This window comes from Saccopteryx leptura, chromosome 3, assembly GCF_036850995.1.
Source record: "Saccopteryx leptura isolate mSacLep1 chromosome 3, mSacLep1_pri_phased_curated, whole genome shotgun sequence".
Classification (NCBI taxonomy): domain Eukaryota; kingdom Metazoa; phylum Chordata; class Mammalia; order Chiroptera; family Emballonuridae; genus Saccopteryx; species Saccopteryx leptura.
In genome coordinates this window covers 124,243,584-124,261,016 of record NC_089505.1, presented here as the reverse complement: position 1 = coordinate 124,261,016, position 17,433 = coordinate 124,243,584, and the positions used below count along the sequence as shown (strand labels likewise).

The 17,433-nt window shown below is 38.3% G+C and overlaps 1 protein-coding gene across 7 annotated transcripts in view; it reads right to left on the bottom strand.

The window, feature by feature from the left end:
* Positions 1 to 17,433, bottom strand: part of ELAVL4 (ELAV like RNA binding protein 4) — a 158,276-nt gene that overhangs the window by 83,340 nt on the left and 57,503 nt on the right. For 2 of the 7 annotated variants that reach the window (XM_066376235.1, XM_066376236.1), the window contains exon 1: positions 8,111 to 8,227. The exons of 1 other annotated variant lie outside the window; for it this stretch is intronic. In XM_066376235.1, the coding sequence (XP_066232332.1) occupies positions 8,111 to 8,227 (117 nt within the window). Of the gene's footprint in view, positions 1 to 4,548; positions 4,684 to 5,299; positions 5,489 to 8,110; positions 8,228 to 8,601; positions 8,727 to 10,550; positions 10,662 to 17,433 lie in introns of those variants that run through there. 4 more of the 7 variants (XM_066376241.1, XM_066376238.1, XM_066376240.1 and 1 more) reach the window with 4 other exon arrangements.

The following is a 17,433-nucleotide window of genomic DNA, read 5'->3' as shown; positions in this document are numbered from 1 at the left end:
TTTCTAGATGGCTAATTTATTACAATCGCTACTTGTGACAACGCCCACTCACCCACCCACGGATCACCTTTCTTTTTACCCTTAGAAAGCTGCTGACCTATAAAAGCCCTATACCCTTAAAATATGCTGACATTTTAAAAATACAAAGATGTTCCCAAAACACACACACACACACACACACACACACACACACACACACACACACACACACAAACTCACAAAACAAAGCATGAGATGCTAACACAGCTACCCTATCTCCTCCTTCTTCTTACCAATGGTTAAAGATGAGGTTCAAATGCTCCCAAAGCAAAAACAACTCTCCTTCCATATATGCTTACATTTTCATTTGAATCCAAACCCTTGATTGAAAGGGCAGCTTCTAGTTCTCAGATATGGTTATAATTTGCACATTTATTGTTCTCAAGTGCCCAATACAGAAGTGTTTGGTTATTAATGAAAGTGTATAGGGTGCGGATATCTTTTTAGATGAAGTTCTCTATTTTTCTAATAAGAACTTTCAGAGTTTGTGAGGAGAAAAAGCCACTTCTTACGAGAAGCCAACCCCGTTAGGTTTTCTTCCACTTCTGAATAGACATATAATTGCAGGTACATGTATACACATTTGGTAATACCAAACAAGGAAAGTCTAAGACCGATTCAGGATTCCAGAAACACACGCTTACACTGATATACCCATACAGTCTCCCTCTCATACACACGCTTTCCATGTCTCTCAAATGGATGGGAGAATGGATAGTGGGCAATAAAAGGTCGACTGGTTTCAAAAGAGGAATCGGCCATTTCTGTATGACATGGTCCATCGAATGTTTCTGTTCCTTCATCTCCCAAAATTCCCAGTGACATTGGGAAAAATACTGCATTGCAGTATTTGCCAGCGCACTCTCATGTGCCTGGCACCCGCTGGCCAGCTCACCAACAAATGTACATATTAAGTGTCCAAGCACATAAATTAAGTGCTCGGTGGCCACAGATCATTGGACCTGATAAAGAAATTTGTCAAGGCCAAAGTATTTCCGTTCACGCACCATGACCTCTATCAAGACCACCATTCCCTACTGGCGGTACACATAGAAAATTTGTTTCATTAAAAAATAAAATAAAATAAAATAAAGCATTAAGATGAAAGAGCTAATCAAAGCAGCATATCTCCTCATGGAAGGAATAGCATTTGGTCGTCACATAGGAAGAAAATCCACCCACAATGAGGAAATAAGTGCAAAGGGAAGAAATAAAACCAAAGAAAAGGACTTGCTCAGAAGAAACTCTTCCATTGTTCATGGTAACTCTTACTTGAGAAAAACACCTTGCTTCACCCGCAAATTCTTTTAGAAATGTTGAACACACACACACACAAAGCAACATTCATGCAATAATGTCTAGATTTGACATTTCAAATAAATTATCCCCAATAGAAATGCTAAGTTTAAAGTTTTCTAAAGCCTAACATGACCCAAGCCCTAATTCAAGACTAAGTTTAGAACTAAAATGCAAACGTGTAGCTCATTTTCTCTTTTTCTTACAAAAATATTCTATTGTTATTACCTTACAACAATATGGCCTTCCTCTCAGAAAAAAAAAATCTTCAAATACTCAAAGAACCAAGGAAGGATTATAGGGTGAGAAAAAAGTTTTAAGATTTTGGAAACTATCAAACAGAAACAAGCTTATCTGTATTTGGTCAGAAGGATGACTTGAATGAATGGCAGTTAGGAATGAATGGGAATGAGATCACAAATGAATGGTTAAGGTTTGCTAGGTTTTTTGCTTGTTAGCTTTTTTAAAATTACAATTGTCTTTTAATTCAATAATTCTCAAAAGAATATTTTGACTATTTCTCCACCTATGTTCATTTAACCCTTTTAAAATTAAAATATTAAATCATTTCGCCATATTACAATGAGATACATGGACATTCTGATTATTAAACCTGCAATGAATCAGGTGTTCTTTGCAGCAATATTTCCAAACAGATTTTCATTTCTTAATAAACGCACACTCAGCCATGTACTCCCGTAAAGGCACACCTCCACGGGCAGGTAGTAGGCATTAATATTTTTAAGACAAAGAAGTGAAAAAGGTCAACAGTAGAACCACGTGTCTGTTTTACAACCAAAGCTAAGGTGACAGTTCCTATAGATACTGTTTTACCCTAACTAAAAAATGCTGGAAAATTCTCAGGAAGAAAAAAATCTGTATTTAGAGATAATAAAAAACTATTCTATTTTTAATAGCGACGTGTTTACACACTCCAGATGAGAGCAAGGTTCAGTGTATGACAAAAATATCTTTATTTATTTTCAGCCCAAGAGTCAAAACAAATTTTAAAAATCTCCCAAGAAGACAGAACAAAAAGAAGCATCAGCGAGGAAAAAAGAATGGGGGGTGGTGTGCATGCGCGCGCGCGCGCGGAGATTGCAATGGGGAGAGTAAAAAATTAAGAGTACTTTTCAATAAAGCCAATTAGATTTCTTAACCTTTTACCACATTTCTGTATTTTTATATCTCTCATTTTGGAGCTTAAAATTCGCTGCCGGATCCTGTATCAAATTTGCTTCTCAGGAAGAAAACATAACAGATATCCTTTCAGTCGTTTTTGCCTTACCTCCTAATTCGCTTAAGTACTATACCTTTCAGTCCTTCTGGAAACCCACCATCATGAGAGAAAGGGGCTAGTAAAGCACACTTAGAGCAAAAGCGAGAGGAGCCTGTCACCAGCGCACGCATGAGTCCCAGACGTTCTGAGACACTGAAAAAAAAAATCAGCTTTTCACTCAGTTGATGCCGAGACCAGAACTGGGACCAAGTGCCAAATGGAAGGTAGTGGGTACAAGGGTGCAGCCTGCTGGATCCTGTGGCTGGAGATGTGAAAAGGGAGGCATAGCAAAAGGCTAGACTACAGTTTTTCATTTATTGTTTTTAAAAGTAATATCTACTCAGGATATAAAATGAGAAATACAATGAACTCCCTGGAACTGTAGTATCAACATCTGATTTAGTCAAAATACCACTATCAACTAGCACAAAATCATTATTTAGTGTAAATCTATTCTACCTATATTCCGCCTATGGATGGATATTTGCTGGAAATTTCTAAGAAATCTTGAGCAGAACCTATCAGCTGTAGGAGTTTATTATGCTTCTGTCAACTTCATTCAATATAATTTACATTTTTTTTTTCAAATGGCCTCATAGGATTCCTTGCGATTTTTCGCACGTACAATTTCACAGCAGGGAAAAGGGGGAGGTTGAGAGAGAGAGATTGCAAGATTTCGTACCCTCCCTTCCCCCTCTCTTTCTCTCTCTGTATTATAAACCAAAGAGAGAGAGAGAGAGAGAGAGAGAGAGAAAGAAGAAAAAAACAGGGGAGACAGAACAGATGCTTAAAAATAGATTTCTAAAAATCACTGTAAACCAGAGTTAGAAATGTAATTAACACCAATTTATAAAGAATAATTAAAGTTGGGCTGGCCACAAAGAACAGCAAAGATAATCGAGGTCCCGTCCCCCCCACCCCTTTTTACACTGTTTGCAGTGTGTTCTCATGATAGCCACCTGCTCCCTACTCGGCTTTTCCTCTGTTCGTTTCCCCGGCAACCTTTCATTGGGTTTTCCTCCCAGCTATCGCTTTCAGTTGGGCTGCTCGGTCTAATCTTATTTGTTTTACACCCATCAAAACAAGCAGCCAGACAAAGGCAATCCTCTAAGAATGGGAAAAAGACCACAGCTTTGTTATAACATCTATGCAGAGCGAAAAGTCCTCCCGGGCTTTTCTAGTGAGAAATGAGTGAGATGGATATGAATTTACAGCCTCTCCCCATCCTCAGCTTTGAACCCCCGTGAAAGCTTTTGCTGGTGGAAATTCAAAGTCAAAGTGAGCACTCGTGGCATCTGATCTTGCCATTTTGTGCCATATCTTCAGGGTCAACATCAGGCGACAGGAGCAACACTCAAGGAGTTTCCCTGATTCTTCCCCCCTTTTTTTCCTTCAGAAAAAAAAATGCTAAAAATAGATTTACTACTTTGGCAGAAAGGTTTTCCACTTCCCCTTCCACATCCAAAAGTCCTGTTTCACAGTCGCATCTGCTGGTACTGAACCTCACCTCCTCTAGCCCTCATCCCCAGCCTTCCCCATCACTCCTAGCAGGAGACTGAAAAGGAAATGTGCCTTTAACTTCCACAGTCGTGCAATTCCATTGAAAGCTCACAGAGGCGGTGGACCCGCCAGCCAACAGCGACTGTGACATTGTGATTGTCAAAAAGACACCAACCTGGCTTGGCTAAAATGTGTGCTCTGTGGAAGAGGCAGTGTGTGTGCCTTGTGTGCATGCAGTGCCGTTACACTTGGAGATGGATGCTGGTTTTCGGAAAAGAGAAATACTAATAAACACACTCATACACACACAAACGATCTGCACAGTGATTTACGATGCACAGTCCACCATCCTTACACACACACACACACACACACACACACACACACACACACAATCGGCTGGAATCTCCAAGCTGCCTTCCTCTTTCACTTACCATCTTCAAGCCATTCCACTCCATCTGTGATCAGAAGAAGATGGACCCTCACACAGTGTGTCAAAAGCGGAAAGGAACGTTATGTAAAAGCTGACATTCCTTCTTACAGAGCTGCTGCCCAGAGAAGGAAGCAACAACTCAACACGCCAGGCACTGCTACACATACAAGCCGCCTCCTCTTTTTTATGAGGTCATGACAGGAAACTCTTTGAAATACAAGATGCAGCATTTACTGAAGCCCAAATAAATCACTCTCTTTGCCGTTTTGACTGCGCAGTCCCCAGAAACACAAATGCCCATCTCAACGTTCAGTATCCAGGAGCTGCCTGTCAAGGTTTAAATTCCCAGCACGGAAATGGAGAGATTCCCTAACCCGCTGCATCCACCCCCTGCCCCACCAAACCCAGGCACGTAGGGCAAACCGCCTCTCCCTTTACAAAAAGAAATTCCTTCTTTTGCCATCACGGTCTCATGTGATATAACCTCTTTCAACAAACCAGCAGTTATTTCAGCCCACCTTCCCCCACCCCTGCCTTTATGTTGAAGGGAAAACTGGCAATGACCTGTTCAAAATGACAATCTATTTCCCCACTGCTTTTCAATAAAAGGACCTACCCGCACTCTCTACACAAAAGAGATAGTAAATGTAGGAACCAAACAGCAGCAGAGAACTAAACTCTTGGTCAAGGTGTAGATGCTTTTCTTCCCTCCAGCAGCACAAACAACAGATTATAAATCTAGTCATACCTACCATAACCATTCTTATTGGCAAATATTGGGTCTCGCAGAGCTTCGACTCTTCTCTTAAAATTTGCAAAGGTTTCAGAATATATATATTTTTAGATGACTACTATTGTTATATATATTTTAAAGATCCACAAAACACAGTGTGGATGATTGTAAAGTAAATCAATTATTTTAGGGGGGGATGGGGAAGAGAAAGAAAAAAAAAAAGAAAGAAAAGGAGCAGTGAGCTGAAACCCCCGATTCTAGGATGTAGATAAGAACAACTGAACAGAGCCTTGCTGAAATTGGCTCGAAGCTTCCCCTTTTTACATCCATTTATGGGACCATCTGTCAGCCGAAGCCAGGATCTGATTGGTTGGGGAAACGCAGGGAGGCGTTGCAACATCAGGTGCTATTTAAATTAGCTACTGCCAGATTGACGATGTTAATGATTTGGTGACCTCTACAACAACAGAGACCAGATTTCTGAACTGCTTCTTGTGTCTGGTAATTAAGGCCAGGCTGAAGCAACAACAGCCATACTTGTATTTTTACCTTTTCCCTCCTCCCAGCTCAAAAGTACTGTAACAACTGCAGGTCACTGGCGGCTTGTAAACCTTAGTAGTGGGAGTGTCCTCCCTCTCCCCTGTCCAGAGGGCTGCACCACCCCACCCCTCTGACAGAGGGCTTCTCCCGTCTGCAATATTTTCAACCACCTTATCTTTCTCCACAGTTGCTTTCTAGCGAAATGCATATTTAATGACCTGCCTCTAGGCTTAAGGATACAACAAAAGCACTTTAATGTGCTAATACATCTACATTTTAACTTTGTTTCCTAATATTGCTGATTTTTCAGTAAGGACTGCTCTTTCTGTCGCTAACATGGCCAGTGTTTCAGAAGAAAGCAAGTTTGAGAGTGTGCTTGCTCCGTGAACTAGGTTCATACAAGTTTGCTTCAGAAAACTCTTTCCTGATAAACAAAAAAGAAAAGAGCTGGGCGGGGGCGGGGGGCAGCTGTCAGCCTCTACCTTTCTGCTTTCTGTCTGAGCTTTTCAAAACAGAGAATGATGAATGATTTATTTAAATGAATTTATTTCTCAACTTGGATAGAGGCATGATTTGAATTTTTAAAAATCCACTAAAACTCATCCTCTCTTTGCTTTCCCTACCGTTTTAAAGGTAAAACATAATTTTGACAACTGCCTCATTTCAGAACCGGTGCAGAGTGCTTGCTTGTCTCGCTTAACTGAACACGTGATTTTGTTCTCTCCTTCAAATGCTGTCATTTTTCCTCTAGCCTCTTAGAAGACTTGCAAAGAGACGTTTAGCAAGTGTGTGATGACGTATACAGTTTGTCTGTCTGTGTTATACAATTCATAACCTCTACTCTACCAAGCCTTTCGTAGTATAGTATTTTGTCTAGTTTGGGTTTTCTAAGCAGCCTGCTTGAGGTGTTGGTGCTTTACTTCTATCCAAAAACTAACTTATCCCTATTTGTTTAACTCATAACTTCATCATTTTTTTCCTCAATGAATACACAAAGTTAACAAATATAACCAAAGATAGAACTCAACATAATCTTTAATCTTTGACAGGAGTTGTCAGCATGATGGGACTGGGCAGAGTAGAAATATAGGCTGAAAATCATGCTATATTCTGGGCTTCAAAGTCCGAGAATAAATGGGTCAGTGAAAAATTATTAGAAAAAAAATAACCTGTACATTTAAAAAAGTTAAAACAATTCTCTACAAGCTACCATGTCATAAACATACACATATACATATATATGTATATACATACACTTTTAAAAATACAGATACACCATAATACAATATGTGTTGAATACATTATGTGAACTATTATATTTGAAAATAAATAAATTCAGCTGCTAGAAATAAAAATACATGAAAGAGAAAAGTGAAAATGTTAAAACTATAATCCCTTTAAGTGGACCAACACTAAATTTAGTAAACATGAAGTAATTTCTTTAGCAAATGTATAGAGTCCAATGAATCATAATAGTACTACAATATCTATTGAACCATGAACTAAGGATGAATTCATAGGTTAAGTCTCCTAAAGAGCTCAACATATGTACACAGAGCAGGTACAGGTGCCCAAATCAACAACCAAAACTTTGAGTGTGATTTCACCAAAATAAGAATATTGTGAAAAGTAAACATGAACACCACGCTGACACACAAATAAAAACAGCTCATTCGGAACAAAATATTTACTTTGTATTTCTTGGTAGGTTACAAAAGTCACAATTTCTTAAAACCCTTTTCTCCCATCCATACTAATCTCAGCACACTCAGTGACCCATACATTAACATTAGGTATACCAAAAGATGTTCTGGCCACTTTTCCAAAATAGGAACTAATATAAACAATTTGCTGGTTTTGCTAGACTAAAAAAATCCACGCACTTTGTATATTGATCACTTCTCCCAAAACCTCCACTCTAAAAGTCTTTCAACAGAATCCTCAAACAAATGCACAAATGTCCTCAGAGACCTTTTCTCTAAAGACAAAGGCAGAATCCTATTGTTGGGAAAAGTCAACCTTATTATTGCATTTCCAATAGTACCATTCATCTTTCCGAGTGAGGGGCTGACCGCTACATCAGTGGTGTGACATTTGTAAAGCAACAGATTCTCAATATATTATCTCAAGAATCAGGCAGGCGAGGCTCCCAGTCATGCATGATTTTTTTTTTTTCTGCCACAATCCTCCATCACCACAGAAAGAAACTTGTCTCACTCAAGCAGCTAAGGCAACCTAAAAATGATATCCCAGAGCTGTGGGGCTGCCAGCACCGCTGTATCCTTCTTACCATAAATGAGCAGTTTCTTGACTCATTAATAACAATTTCCCTTAAAAGAAGTAATCTCATATCAGTCAGCCCTTCGCCACCATGCACACATCCCAAAGGTTGCAGATATCTCAGCATCAGTCGCCGGCAGCCAGCTTTCCCACACAGAGTCCAGATGGACTGTACCAGAAGCCAATTCAGCGTTAATAACTACCTACTCCGCGCAGTGGAGAAGCCTTACGTGGCACAATGGGCCAGGAAACAGCAGCCGGCTGAAACTGCAAATAGAAAAGACAACCAAATTCTCCAAAAGCACCAAAGGAGAGGAACAGAAATGGAAGCACGAATTGTATTTCCTTGACTTCCACGAAAAAGAAAGAAAGAAAGAAAGACAGAGGAAAAAAAAAAAAAAAAAGAACCCTTCATAAACATGGGGGGGGGGGGGGATGAAGCAAGGGGGAAAAATAAACAAACAAACAGATGCTGCCCAGAAAAAAGTGACGAAATATTACCTCATTATTTAACAAAGCAGCATTAAGCGTCCTGCTGATTTCAAACATCTTGCCACAGATTTTGTTTTAAGAGAAACAGATAGAATCCTTTGCAAAGCACTCCGTCTGCAAAGGGTTCTTCAATTTTCTTGCGCACCACGGAACAGTCAATATATTATTTCCCTAGAGTTCGCACATTAAAACCTCTAGTCAGTGAGCTGAATTTTCCCCTTATCTCACACAGTAGACTCCTGTTATATGTACTGCTCTCTTTGCAAGAGCAGCCTGCCCCAAACATGGCTGGTGTTTAAACTACTCTTTAAAGTAACAGTTCACTATATAACCACCAGGTGGGTAGAGTGCACAGATCTAAATGAACCATCCTAAAAGACTGTGATTTTTTTTTCCCTTGGAATAGCTTTTGGGTGTAGGATATAACATGAGAAACAACAGCATCCTAATAAGCATCTTGTCTCTTTCTCTCTGTATCTTGTCAAAATAAATAAATAAAATTCCTTCTCAGACTTATAGTGAGAAAACAAAACAAAACATCATCACCAATTCTAATAAGAACTGTGAAGAATGAAACACAAATGAGCTTTGTTTCATTCAGCAAAGGATGAACAAGGAAAATTCAATCAACACAGAGCAAGGGGGAAAATCAAAAACTCCATGAAAATATTTTTCTTTAGCAAAAAGAGAAAAATACTGACTCACGTGAGAAAAACCCAATTCAAAAATATGCATATGAACAAAGCACATACACGATAAGGACAATAGTGTAAGGGTGCAACTTTTCTCCTGAGTAAACCATTGGATTTATTTGATATGGTCTTAAATGCTAGGAAATAATCAAAAGCTTAAAGGTGAAGACTGAAAAAAAATCTTAAGCACCTCTTTTAAAAACACAGTTACACAGATAGTTATAAACAACCACAAGAGCAAACTAGTCACGTAACTCTCCCCAATGCTGTTCTTTTTCCCTAAGAGCATTCCTGAAGTGGAACATTTCTGTGGTATACTGTTTTGGATATATAGCTAACGTAGTATCTCCTTTGTACATTTCTATTCCAATTAATCTGCTCTTTCGTCAGGAATAAATATAATGTCCCAAGTTGAAAGCCCCAGGTGATGGAGGTGGGGAGATGCTGAAAGGATAGAATAACACTTGAACAAAAATAAATCTCATCACTTATACTGTTTATGGCTTGATTTTAAGTAGGGTTTTCTTACTTACAGAGCAAGCAAGCACCATTCTACGTTCCCGCGTATCTAAAAGAGAAACCAATGCACACCGATACCTGGGATTTTGTTTTCTTGGCTGGACAAAATTAAAGCCTTAGAACTTTCACTTCCTCTTGCAAACACGGATGTTGATACTAGTATTTTTCCAGCCCATCCCAGCAACATCTAGCTACACACAGTGACTGTCTCCTTCATCTTTAAGTCAAGGCTGCATCCCTCAATCGCATTTAACCTCCACGCACATATTAAGTTTCAAGTGACAGTTTTTAACTGGGGAGTGGGAAGGAGGAGTTGCTCTCATCAAATTCTGGTTGTATGAAATAAGCTAATTTGTACACTCACCATATGTCTTAAACACTAATTAAAAAAATGTCACTTTCTTCAAACATTAAAATGTAATCAGCCTAGTAAATAAAATATTCTCACGTTTTCTTGCCTTGGTGATAATTTAAAGAGTGTTTATCTCAAGGTAACCTCTCTATTTTGATTACCAAGGAAGGCTTTTGATTTGAAAAGAGAGAGAGAGAGAGAGAAAAAGGAGCTCCATGGGGTGGGGGAGGGAGAGAAGAAAACCACAACTGTACGTGGTTGCACAAAGGGAAAGAAGACGAAGCGGGGTTTTAAGGACCCACAGTCCTGTTACCCTAAGGCAAATCCAGCCAATCAATACCACCCACTGACGGTCTACCATCTGCCATGCTACCCAGTGATGTGGCTAAACAGACCTGTTCCATATGACCGTAGCCGGCTCATTTTCAGTCGATTAGGGCAGTTCCAGAGCATTCACGTGCATAGCACAGAACTCCAAGTCAGACGGAGCCTCTCTCTTCACACCCGTCCCTCCGAGCACAGCTGCAGACCTTCTCCTCCTGTTCCGGCTGTCTGGATCATCCCTTCTTGCCCCTCAATTGAATTAGCAAAATGGGGTGGGAAGGTAGAGCAAACAGACACTTGCAAATTCACACACATGCAGATAATTGCTGGTCCTTCTTCAGTGTCACGCAGGAATCAGGAATTCCATGTGCTCTGCCCTAATATGATTATGGCACACCATTTAAACAGCGTCATCAGTAACTATGACCTGACATTTTCCTATGGCTCAATTTCTTTTTATCCTCTCCCTCTTCCTTTGAAAAATAAACCTAAACCGCTGGCATTTCTTCCTTTAGGAAAAATGCAGTCTGCCCAGACAGTGGTATACTATATTTAAAGGCTTTCGATAAAATTTAAAGCATAATTTTCCTTTGATGAATTGTGGGGCTGGGCTTGTCTTATTTGTTTTCCTGAGGAAACATTAAATCGAATTCTGTAGGAAAATGCAAACGTACCACGAAGACAAGAAAGATGCACCAGCCCGACATGGAGTCTACTGGTAGGATCAGGAAGCTGCTGTCGATGTTCTCTCAGAGATAAAGGAGCTAACGGTGTGATGCCTTCTCCTTCCTAAGTAGTTCTGTCTACTACAGACTGTGGGAAAGAGCAGAGGAACGCTGCTGTGTGGGGAAATGTAGACAAATGGTTGTCTAGTCCACTGAAATTGCCAAGAACTCACCTGGGCTGGTAAGCTAACCTTGGGGTTGATTCACACTTGATCTTCCTGTCTTACTTCTATGCTACTAAGCCTTACACTAGAACAGCAGCTGAAAGCAGAAGGATTCTTTCCAGAATCACTGTGCCTTTGACCACACTCTTAAAGCACTAGGGTGTCTTTCTGAGAAAAAAATAAATTGAAGGACAGGAAAACTGCCTTACAGAATTCTGAAAAAGGTAAATACACACTTATCCAAGAAACCTCATTTAGGTGGAGTTCTTGTCTGAACTTTTCACTGCTATAGCCTTCACTATAGCTTAAGAAAACTAAGTAGGGTCAACATGCAAACACAGATATCTGAAGTTCTCTGCATGAAGGGATTTTAGGGGGCTTTTCATTTCAGTTCAGATAAGCTTTACTAAAAATAAAAATTAAAAAGAAGAAACAAACAAAAAAAATCTTAGTATAAATATAAATCTAACTATCAAAGGCCACTGAGTAGATAAAGAATGGAGTAGCTACTCATACCATTAAAGGATACAGTGTTTAACCAGCTTAATACAATTTTGACAATAATTCAATATAGAATTATTTAAAAATATGGACTGAGTTATAATTTTATAGTCATAAAGAAATGATTGTATTGTAAAAAGCAAGAAAGGTAATTTGCAGGAGGAAGACCTGAAGGAAGGAACAGTAAAGGGGAGGGGAGAAGAGGTAGGAGAAGAAATAAAGAATAGTACTTATAAAATGCAAATAAAAACTGCTATTTTTTTAAATCAGAAGTCTGCTGTGTACCAAACACTGCACTAGGCACTTGACATGCACAATTTGGCACAACATCATAGTAGTGATAATTGTTATATACAAGCATTCCTTCAGAAAGGTGTCTTCCTCATCTAAAGTAAGATCTTTTCTCCATCACTTCTTTGAAGACTATGCTTAGTAAATATTTGTTGAATGAATGAGGAAGATAGGCACAGACAAGAAGAGAAAAGAAAGGGAGGGTGGAAGGAATGTTCAGTTTTTCTCAACTAAAATGACCAAGAGATTTCTTTGTGATGTGCTTTTAACCAGGCATGTCCTCAAAATTGTGTCTCATTTAATCTATTGTTGTGATTAGGTTGTAAATTTGGAGTGAGAGAAATACAAAGGATTAAAGCTGGAAAGTATAAAGCAGGATGAGTATCTGATTGAGTCTCCAGTCTCACTCCCTACTTCTTTTTCCAAACCTGCCAAAACTCCCTGCCTAGAGCAGCACAGTTCTTCAGACCCTTATAGCACAGAGCCTGGCTCCAGTAGCACTCAGTTATGGGGAATGAATGAAGACCAACAGTTCCACTCATCATCACCTCAAATACTTCCCTAGGCCTATTTCATTTGATTCATCTTGGGACCACTGAACACCTTCTTAGGGGAGAATGATATGCTAGGTTCCTTAAGCCTCAGCTTCCTGTAAAATGGGCACAGTAATACTTGCCTTAGGGTTTGTTCTAGGATTAAAACAGAAATAGGCTTAGTGGAAGCAGCACTTTAAATGGTAGCTATTGTTATTAACATGGAGAATAGTTGGGAAAACTATAAATTAATACCTAGCTACAAGATAATTCAATCATGTTGAAGAGGATAGAATTCAAAGCAATTAGAGAATGAGGCAATAGTAACAAAGAAAGTTTGAATGGCTTTTTACAGGTCTAATGAAAAATGCCTGCTGCAGAGAAACATTTCCTTAGTCCTGTGGGCAAAGTTCAGTGCTAAATTCTTAGTGTGGAGAATAAAAAGAAATACAAGTAATAGTATCCATCTTCACAGAATTTCCATTCTGCTGGGGAAAGAGCTTTCTTTGCTATATCAACCAATCCTAGTAACGTAAGAAAGAATGCTAAAATAATAGTACCAAAACAAAATGCTGAAGTTAAATCAGTTTAGATTTTTACATACAAGTGAAATAATATGATATCTGTCTTTTTCTGATTGACATTTCATTTAATATAAATATCCTCTTGGTCCATCCATGTTGTTGCAAATGGCAAGACCCTCTCCCCCCACCTTTTTTATGGCTGAGTAATATTTCATTGTATTCCTAAGGTATATAAGTGTCTAATCACTATGTTAAACCTGAAGCTAATATAATATTATGTAATATATATATAATATCAGCTGTAATTGAAAAATAAAAATAATAAAAGAAAATACTGAAGGATTGTCAATGGTGCAGATGCCATCTGGAATGATGGGGGAAGGCTTCGTGGAAGAAGCTGGAACTGGAGCTCGGCTTAGAGAATGATAAAATTTGTCTAGGAAAATGCAGGATATTTCACATAAGAACAAGGGTCGGGGAGGAGGGCAGAAATGGGATAATGGCAGTCAGTTCATTAGCATTAGACCATTCCAAGGTCTCCTCTGAATCTATTCCAAATGCTTCCATTTTAAAATGTTATAAATAAAGGAATATATGTATGATAACTGTGGGAGAGCAAACCTCTTATTCAGTAAGTACTTTCATTAAAGGAACAGGGATTAATATTTATTGAGCATCCACTATATGTCACTCATTGCACTATACTTTGCTTATAAATCCCATTTAATCTCACAACTCTGAGATGTCCAAAAAGGAAACTAAAGACTAGAGAATTTAGGTAATTTTCTGAAGATCACACAGCAGGTAAGAGGCAAATTTAGGTCTCAAACTTTTATATGTGTCCAAACCTAGTCTACACTTGTCACTATAAATACCACCTTAAGTAGAAAATGTAGATCTAAATAAATTTTAGTCTTATTCTGTGTTTTATTCTATACTCAAAAACCAACATTTAGAGTAATGTTGTTGACATCTGCTGACACTGAAAATGATAACAATAAAAAACAAAACTAAACCAAACTAATCTATGCTCGCAATTTCAGTATTTTGCCACCAGGTGATGACAGAATCCTGGTCCTATGATTTCTGCCTACTATCATTTTGTGTGCTATTCCCTCTTACATCTCCATAAATGGAGGAAACAGTGCCTGATCTTGAGATGGAATTACCTGTTAAAGCCCCAAGACATTAATCTTTCCAAATATTTTCCAAATTATGTTTATCAAAAATTGAATGGTAAGCATAATTCTAAACAATTCTATTATAGACTGTATTCATTAAATTATAGTTGTTACTTTCACACTACACTGTGAATTTTCAGTGTAGAAATTGTATGTTATTTGCCTAGAACTCCAGCGTGTAGAATATCAGGGTCTGAAACATAGTAGGCACTCAATAAAAGAACATAAAAAATTGATCCGAAATATTTTAGAAAAACTTTTGAACCAACTGCTTAGGGCACAATTACTTGGTTCCTTATTCATTAATACATAACTTTCTTTATTTATTGAGTCCCCCTTAATTTTGAGTTATTATAAAAAGCCTTTTCCTGAGGCTGGTCGTTAGCAGAAGTAATTCTCTCAGTGCTTAGATACTTCCTTCTGCCTTAGACCTGGATAGTCTATAGTCATGATAAGCCTTGCCCTGCTCAGTAGCCTAATTTACCTTTTCAATGTTTTTATGCCCAGAAATGTTGCTTCCTTTCTCTATGGGAGACGAAGAAAAAACATAAAAAATAGGAAAGGCATGCTATATAACTGTCAGAAAGAGGCCACTCTCAACTTGTCCCTTTTTAGTTCTTCCTCTCTCTGACTCGGAAGCTGGGGGCATGATTTAACTACTTTTTAAGCAGAAGAGTAAAGTTACACATTAGTGCTGAGTAGTTCATTTCCCTTAGCAACCCCTTAGCAACAGCAGCTTCGAGTTCAAAATACTTCCTTGAAAAGGATCACATCTTTAACGAAGATGGGTATTTTTTTTTTTTATGTAAGGTTTTTGAACAGAAATTTGAACATTACAACCTGAAGCCTTGTAGGCTGCAACTACCTACTTCATGATAACTTTCCTTTAAACTAATATTATGTGATAGCCATAAAGAAGCTGCGCTCCTGCAAAATTTCAGTCCCTGGGAAAAAGCCCTGGTCCAACTCTGAAATTATTCGCAAATATATAACTTTTACTTTATTGAGTCACCATCATTCCTAAATTATTATAGAAATTACACTTAAGTTTAAAAGGGTTATTGATGTTGAGCTCACTATTCAGTTTGCTCCCTTCCCGAGAAGATTGAAAAAGTTTTTAAACCTATATTACATGTGACTAATATAGCTAATAAACCTGTATTAAGGTTCTTTGGACAGCTTAAAGAAAAATGTTTTTAGAATTCCAACTTAACCCCAAATTTTATAATTTGATACCTACCATGCCTATTTCAGAATCCATAAAGTTGATCATGAGATAATCAAGTAATCATCCCATTTAAGTGTTTCTATATTGTTAGTGAAATAAGCATGCTTACAAAAGGTTTTGCTAGCCTTCTACAACCCTAGGAGTGTAAAATGTGTGTGTCACATATGTCATTAAAACTTTCTTCTTTTTCAAAATTTTTGAAACTCTTTCTTTGTCTTAAAGGTTTCATAATTCAAATAATATACAAACTTCTGTTTGAAATTTGTTCTTTATTATCTATTAGCACATGGGCACCTCGGGACACAAGGACACAAACTGCACAAGGGTTTAGAACAGTAGTTTCAAGGGATGTCTTCACCGCTAAACATGCATTATCATGTAAGACTACACAATTCATGTGTGCCAGTTCCAAGACATGGATAGTGAAAAGACAGGTTTTTTTCTGTCTCTGTCTTTTACTTGCTCTCAGCAGAGAGCTACACTGTGCCATCCGCCCGATATGAAGTTTTACACATTTCCACGTATAAGGGGTTATACCAAAGAACATGTCTAGAACAGCGGCCCTTACACAGAGTTAAGTGCTCAGTGTGTGTTCCTGAGAGCAAGATCCATTTTAAATCACTAGGCACCACAGCAAGAGGAGCCAGGAGACCTCATGGCCAATGTTATCTCTACCATTAATAATTGTATGACCTTTGCAAATCACGTCTCCTCTTTGAACCAGGATCTTTCTGAATAAATAAGAAATAAAACCAAATGACTTCTGATGTCTCTAGTATGTCAGAGTCTATAAATAAATAGTTTTTAATTAATAAACAAAATTTTTGGTAAGATTAACTCTGACTTTCAACTGCTTTCACAGTAAACATGCTGACTAAAGAGAAATTAAGCTTTTGAAGGTGATTTTAATATCCACCTCAAATGAAGAGTCAGGATAGCATCATGTTCCAATACCTAGTCTGGTCACCAGAGTCATTTAAAAAATACAGAACTGGAAACAGTTGGTTAAAATCATTAGAACCTAGGGCTTTGATCAGGACCTTGATTAAATCCAGATACTCACTGAACTTCAGTGTCATCATATTTAAAATGAAGACAATAATAATGCCTAAGGTTGTGAGCCTTAAATGAGATAATGTGTATAAGGAACATATTACAGAGTTTATAATATTCTGTTTGAGTAGTGAAAATGCTAAGTACTTTTTATGAAATACATGAAATTGATTTTATAGGTCAAAAGCAGGCAAACACTGTCAACCTACGTTCAACCGATGTTCTGTTACTATTGTAACCTTCCTTCCATGATCCTTACTGCTTATATCATGACCAATTAGTCATTAGGGCATTCAAGGCTCTATACAACCTAACCTTCATTTAAGCTTCCCAGCTCCTCTGGGACATTCCCTTTCATACATACAGCTCTAGACATGCCAGTCTACTCTCCCGTATCAGCTGGCCCTTCTACCCCATGCCTTTGTTCCTGCTATTCCTTCCAATTTGGAAGGCTTTCTCTCCCTGGAAAATTATACTCATCCTTCAAGGCTTAAATCTCACTAAGCAAAATTAGCTGCTGCATTATCTGAGCTTTTATAGCAGTTTATTCTTCCTGCCTCCACAGACCTCATGCCAGATTATTACCCGAGTTGTTTACAAGCCTGTCTCCCTGCGCTGTTTTCAAGATACTCCAGGGCAAGGGCTGTTCTTTTCTGTCTTTGTTTACCTCCAGCTAGTACAGTGGCTGTCTCATAGTTGGTGCCCAGAAAATATGTGTTAGGGTAAAGTGAATATATTCACATGATGGGCTAAG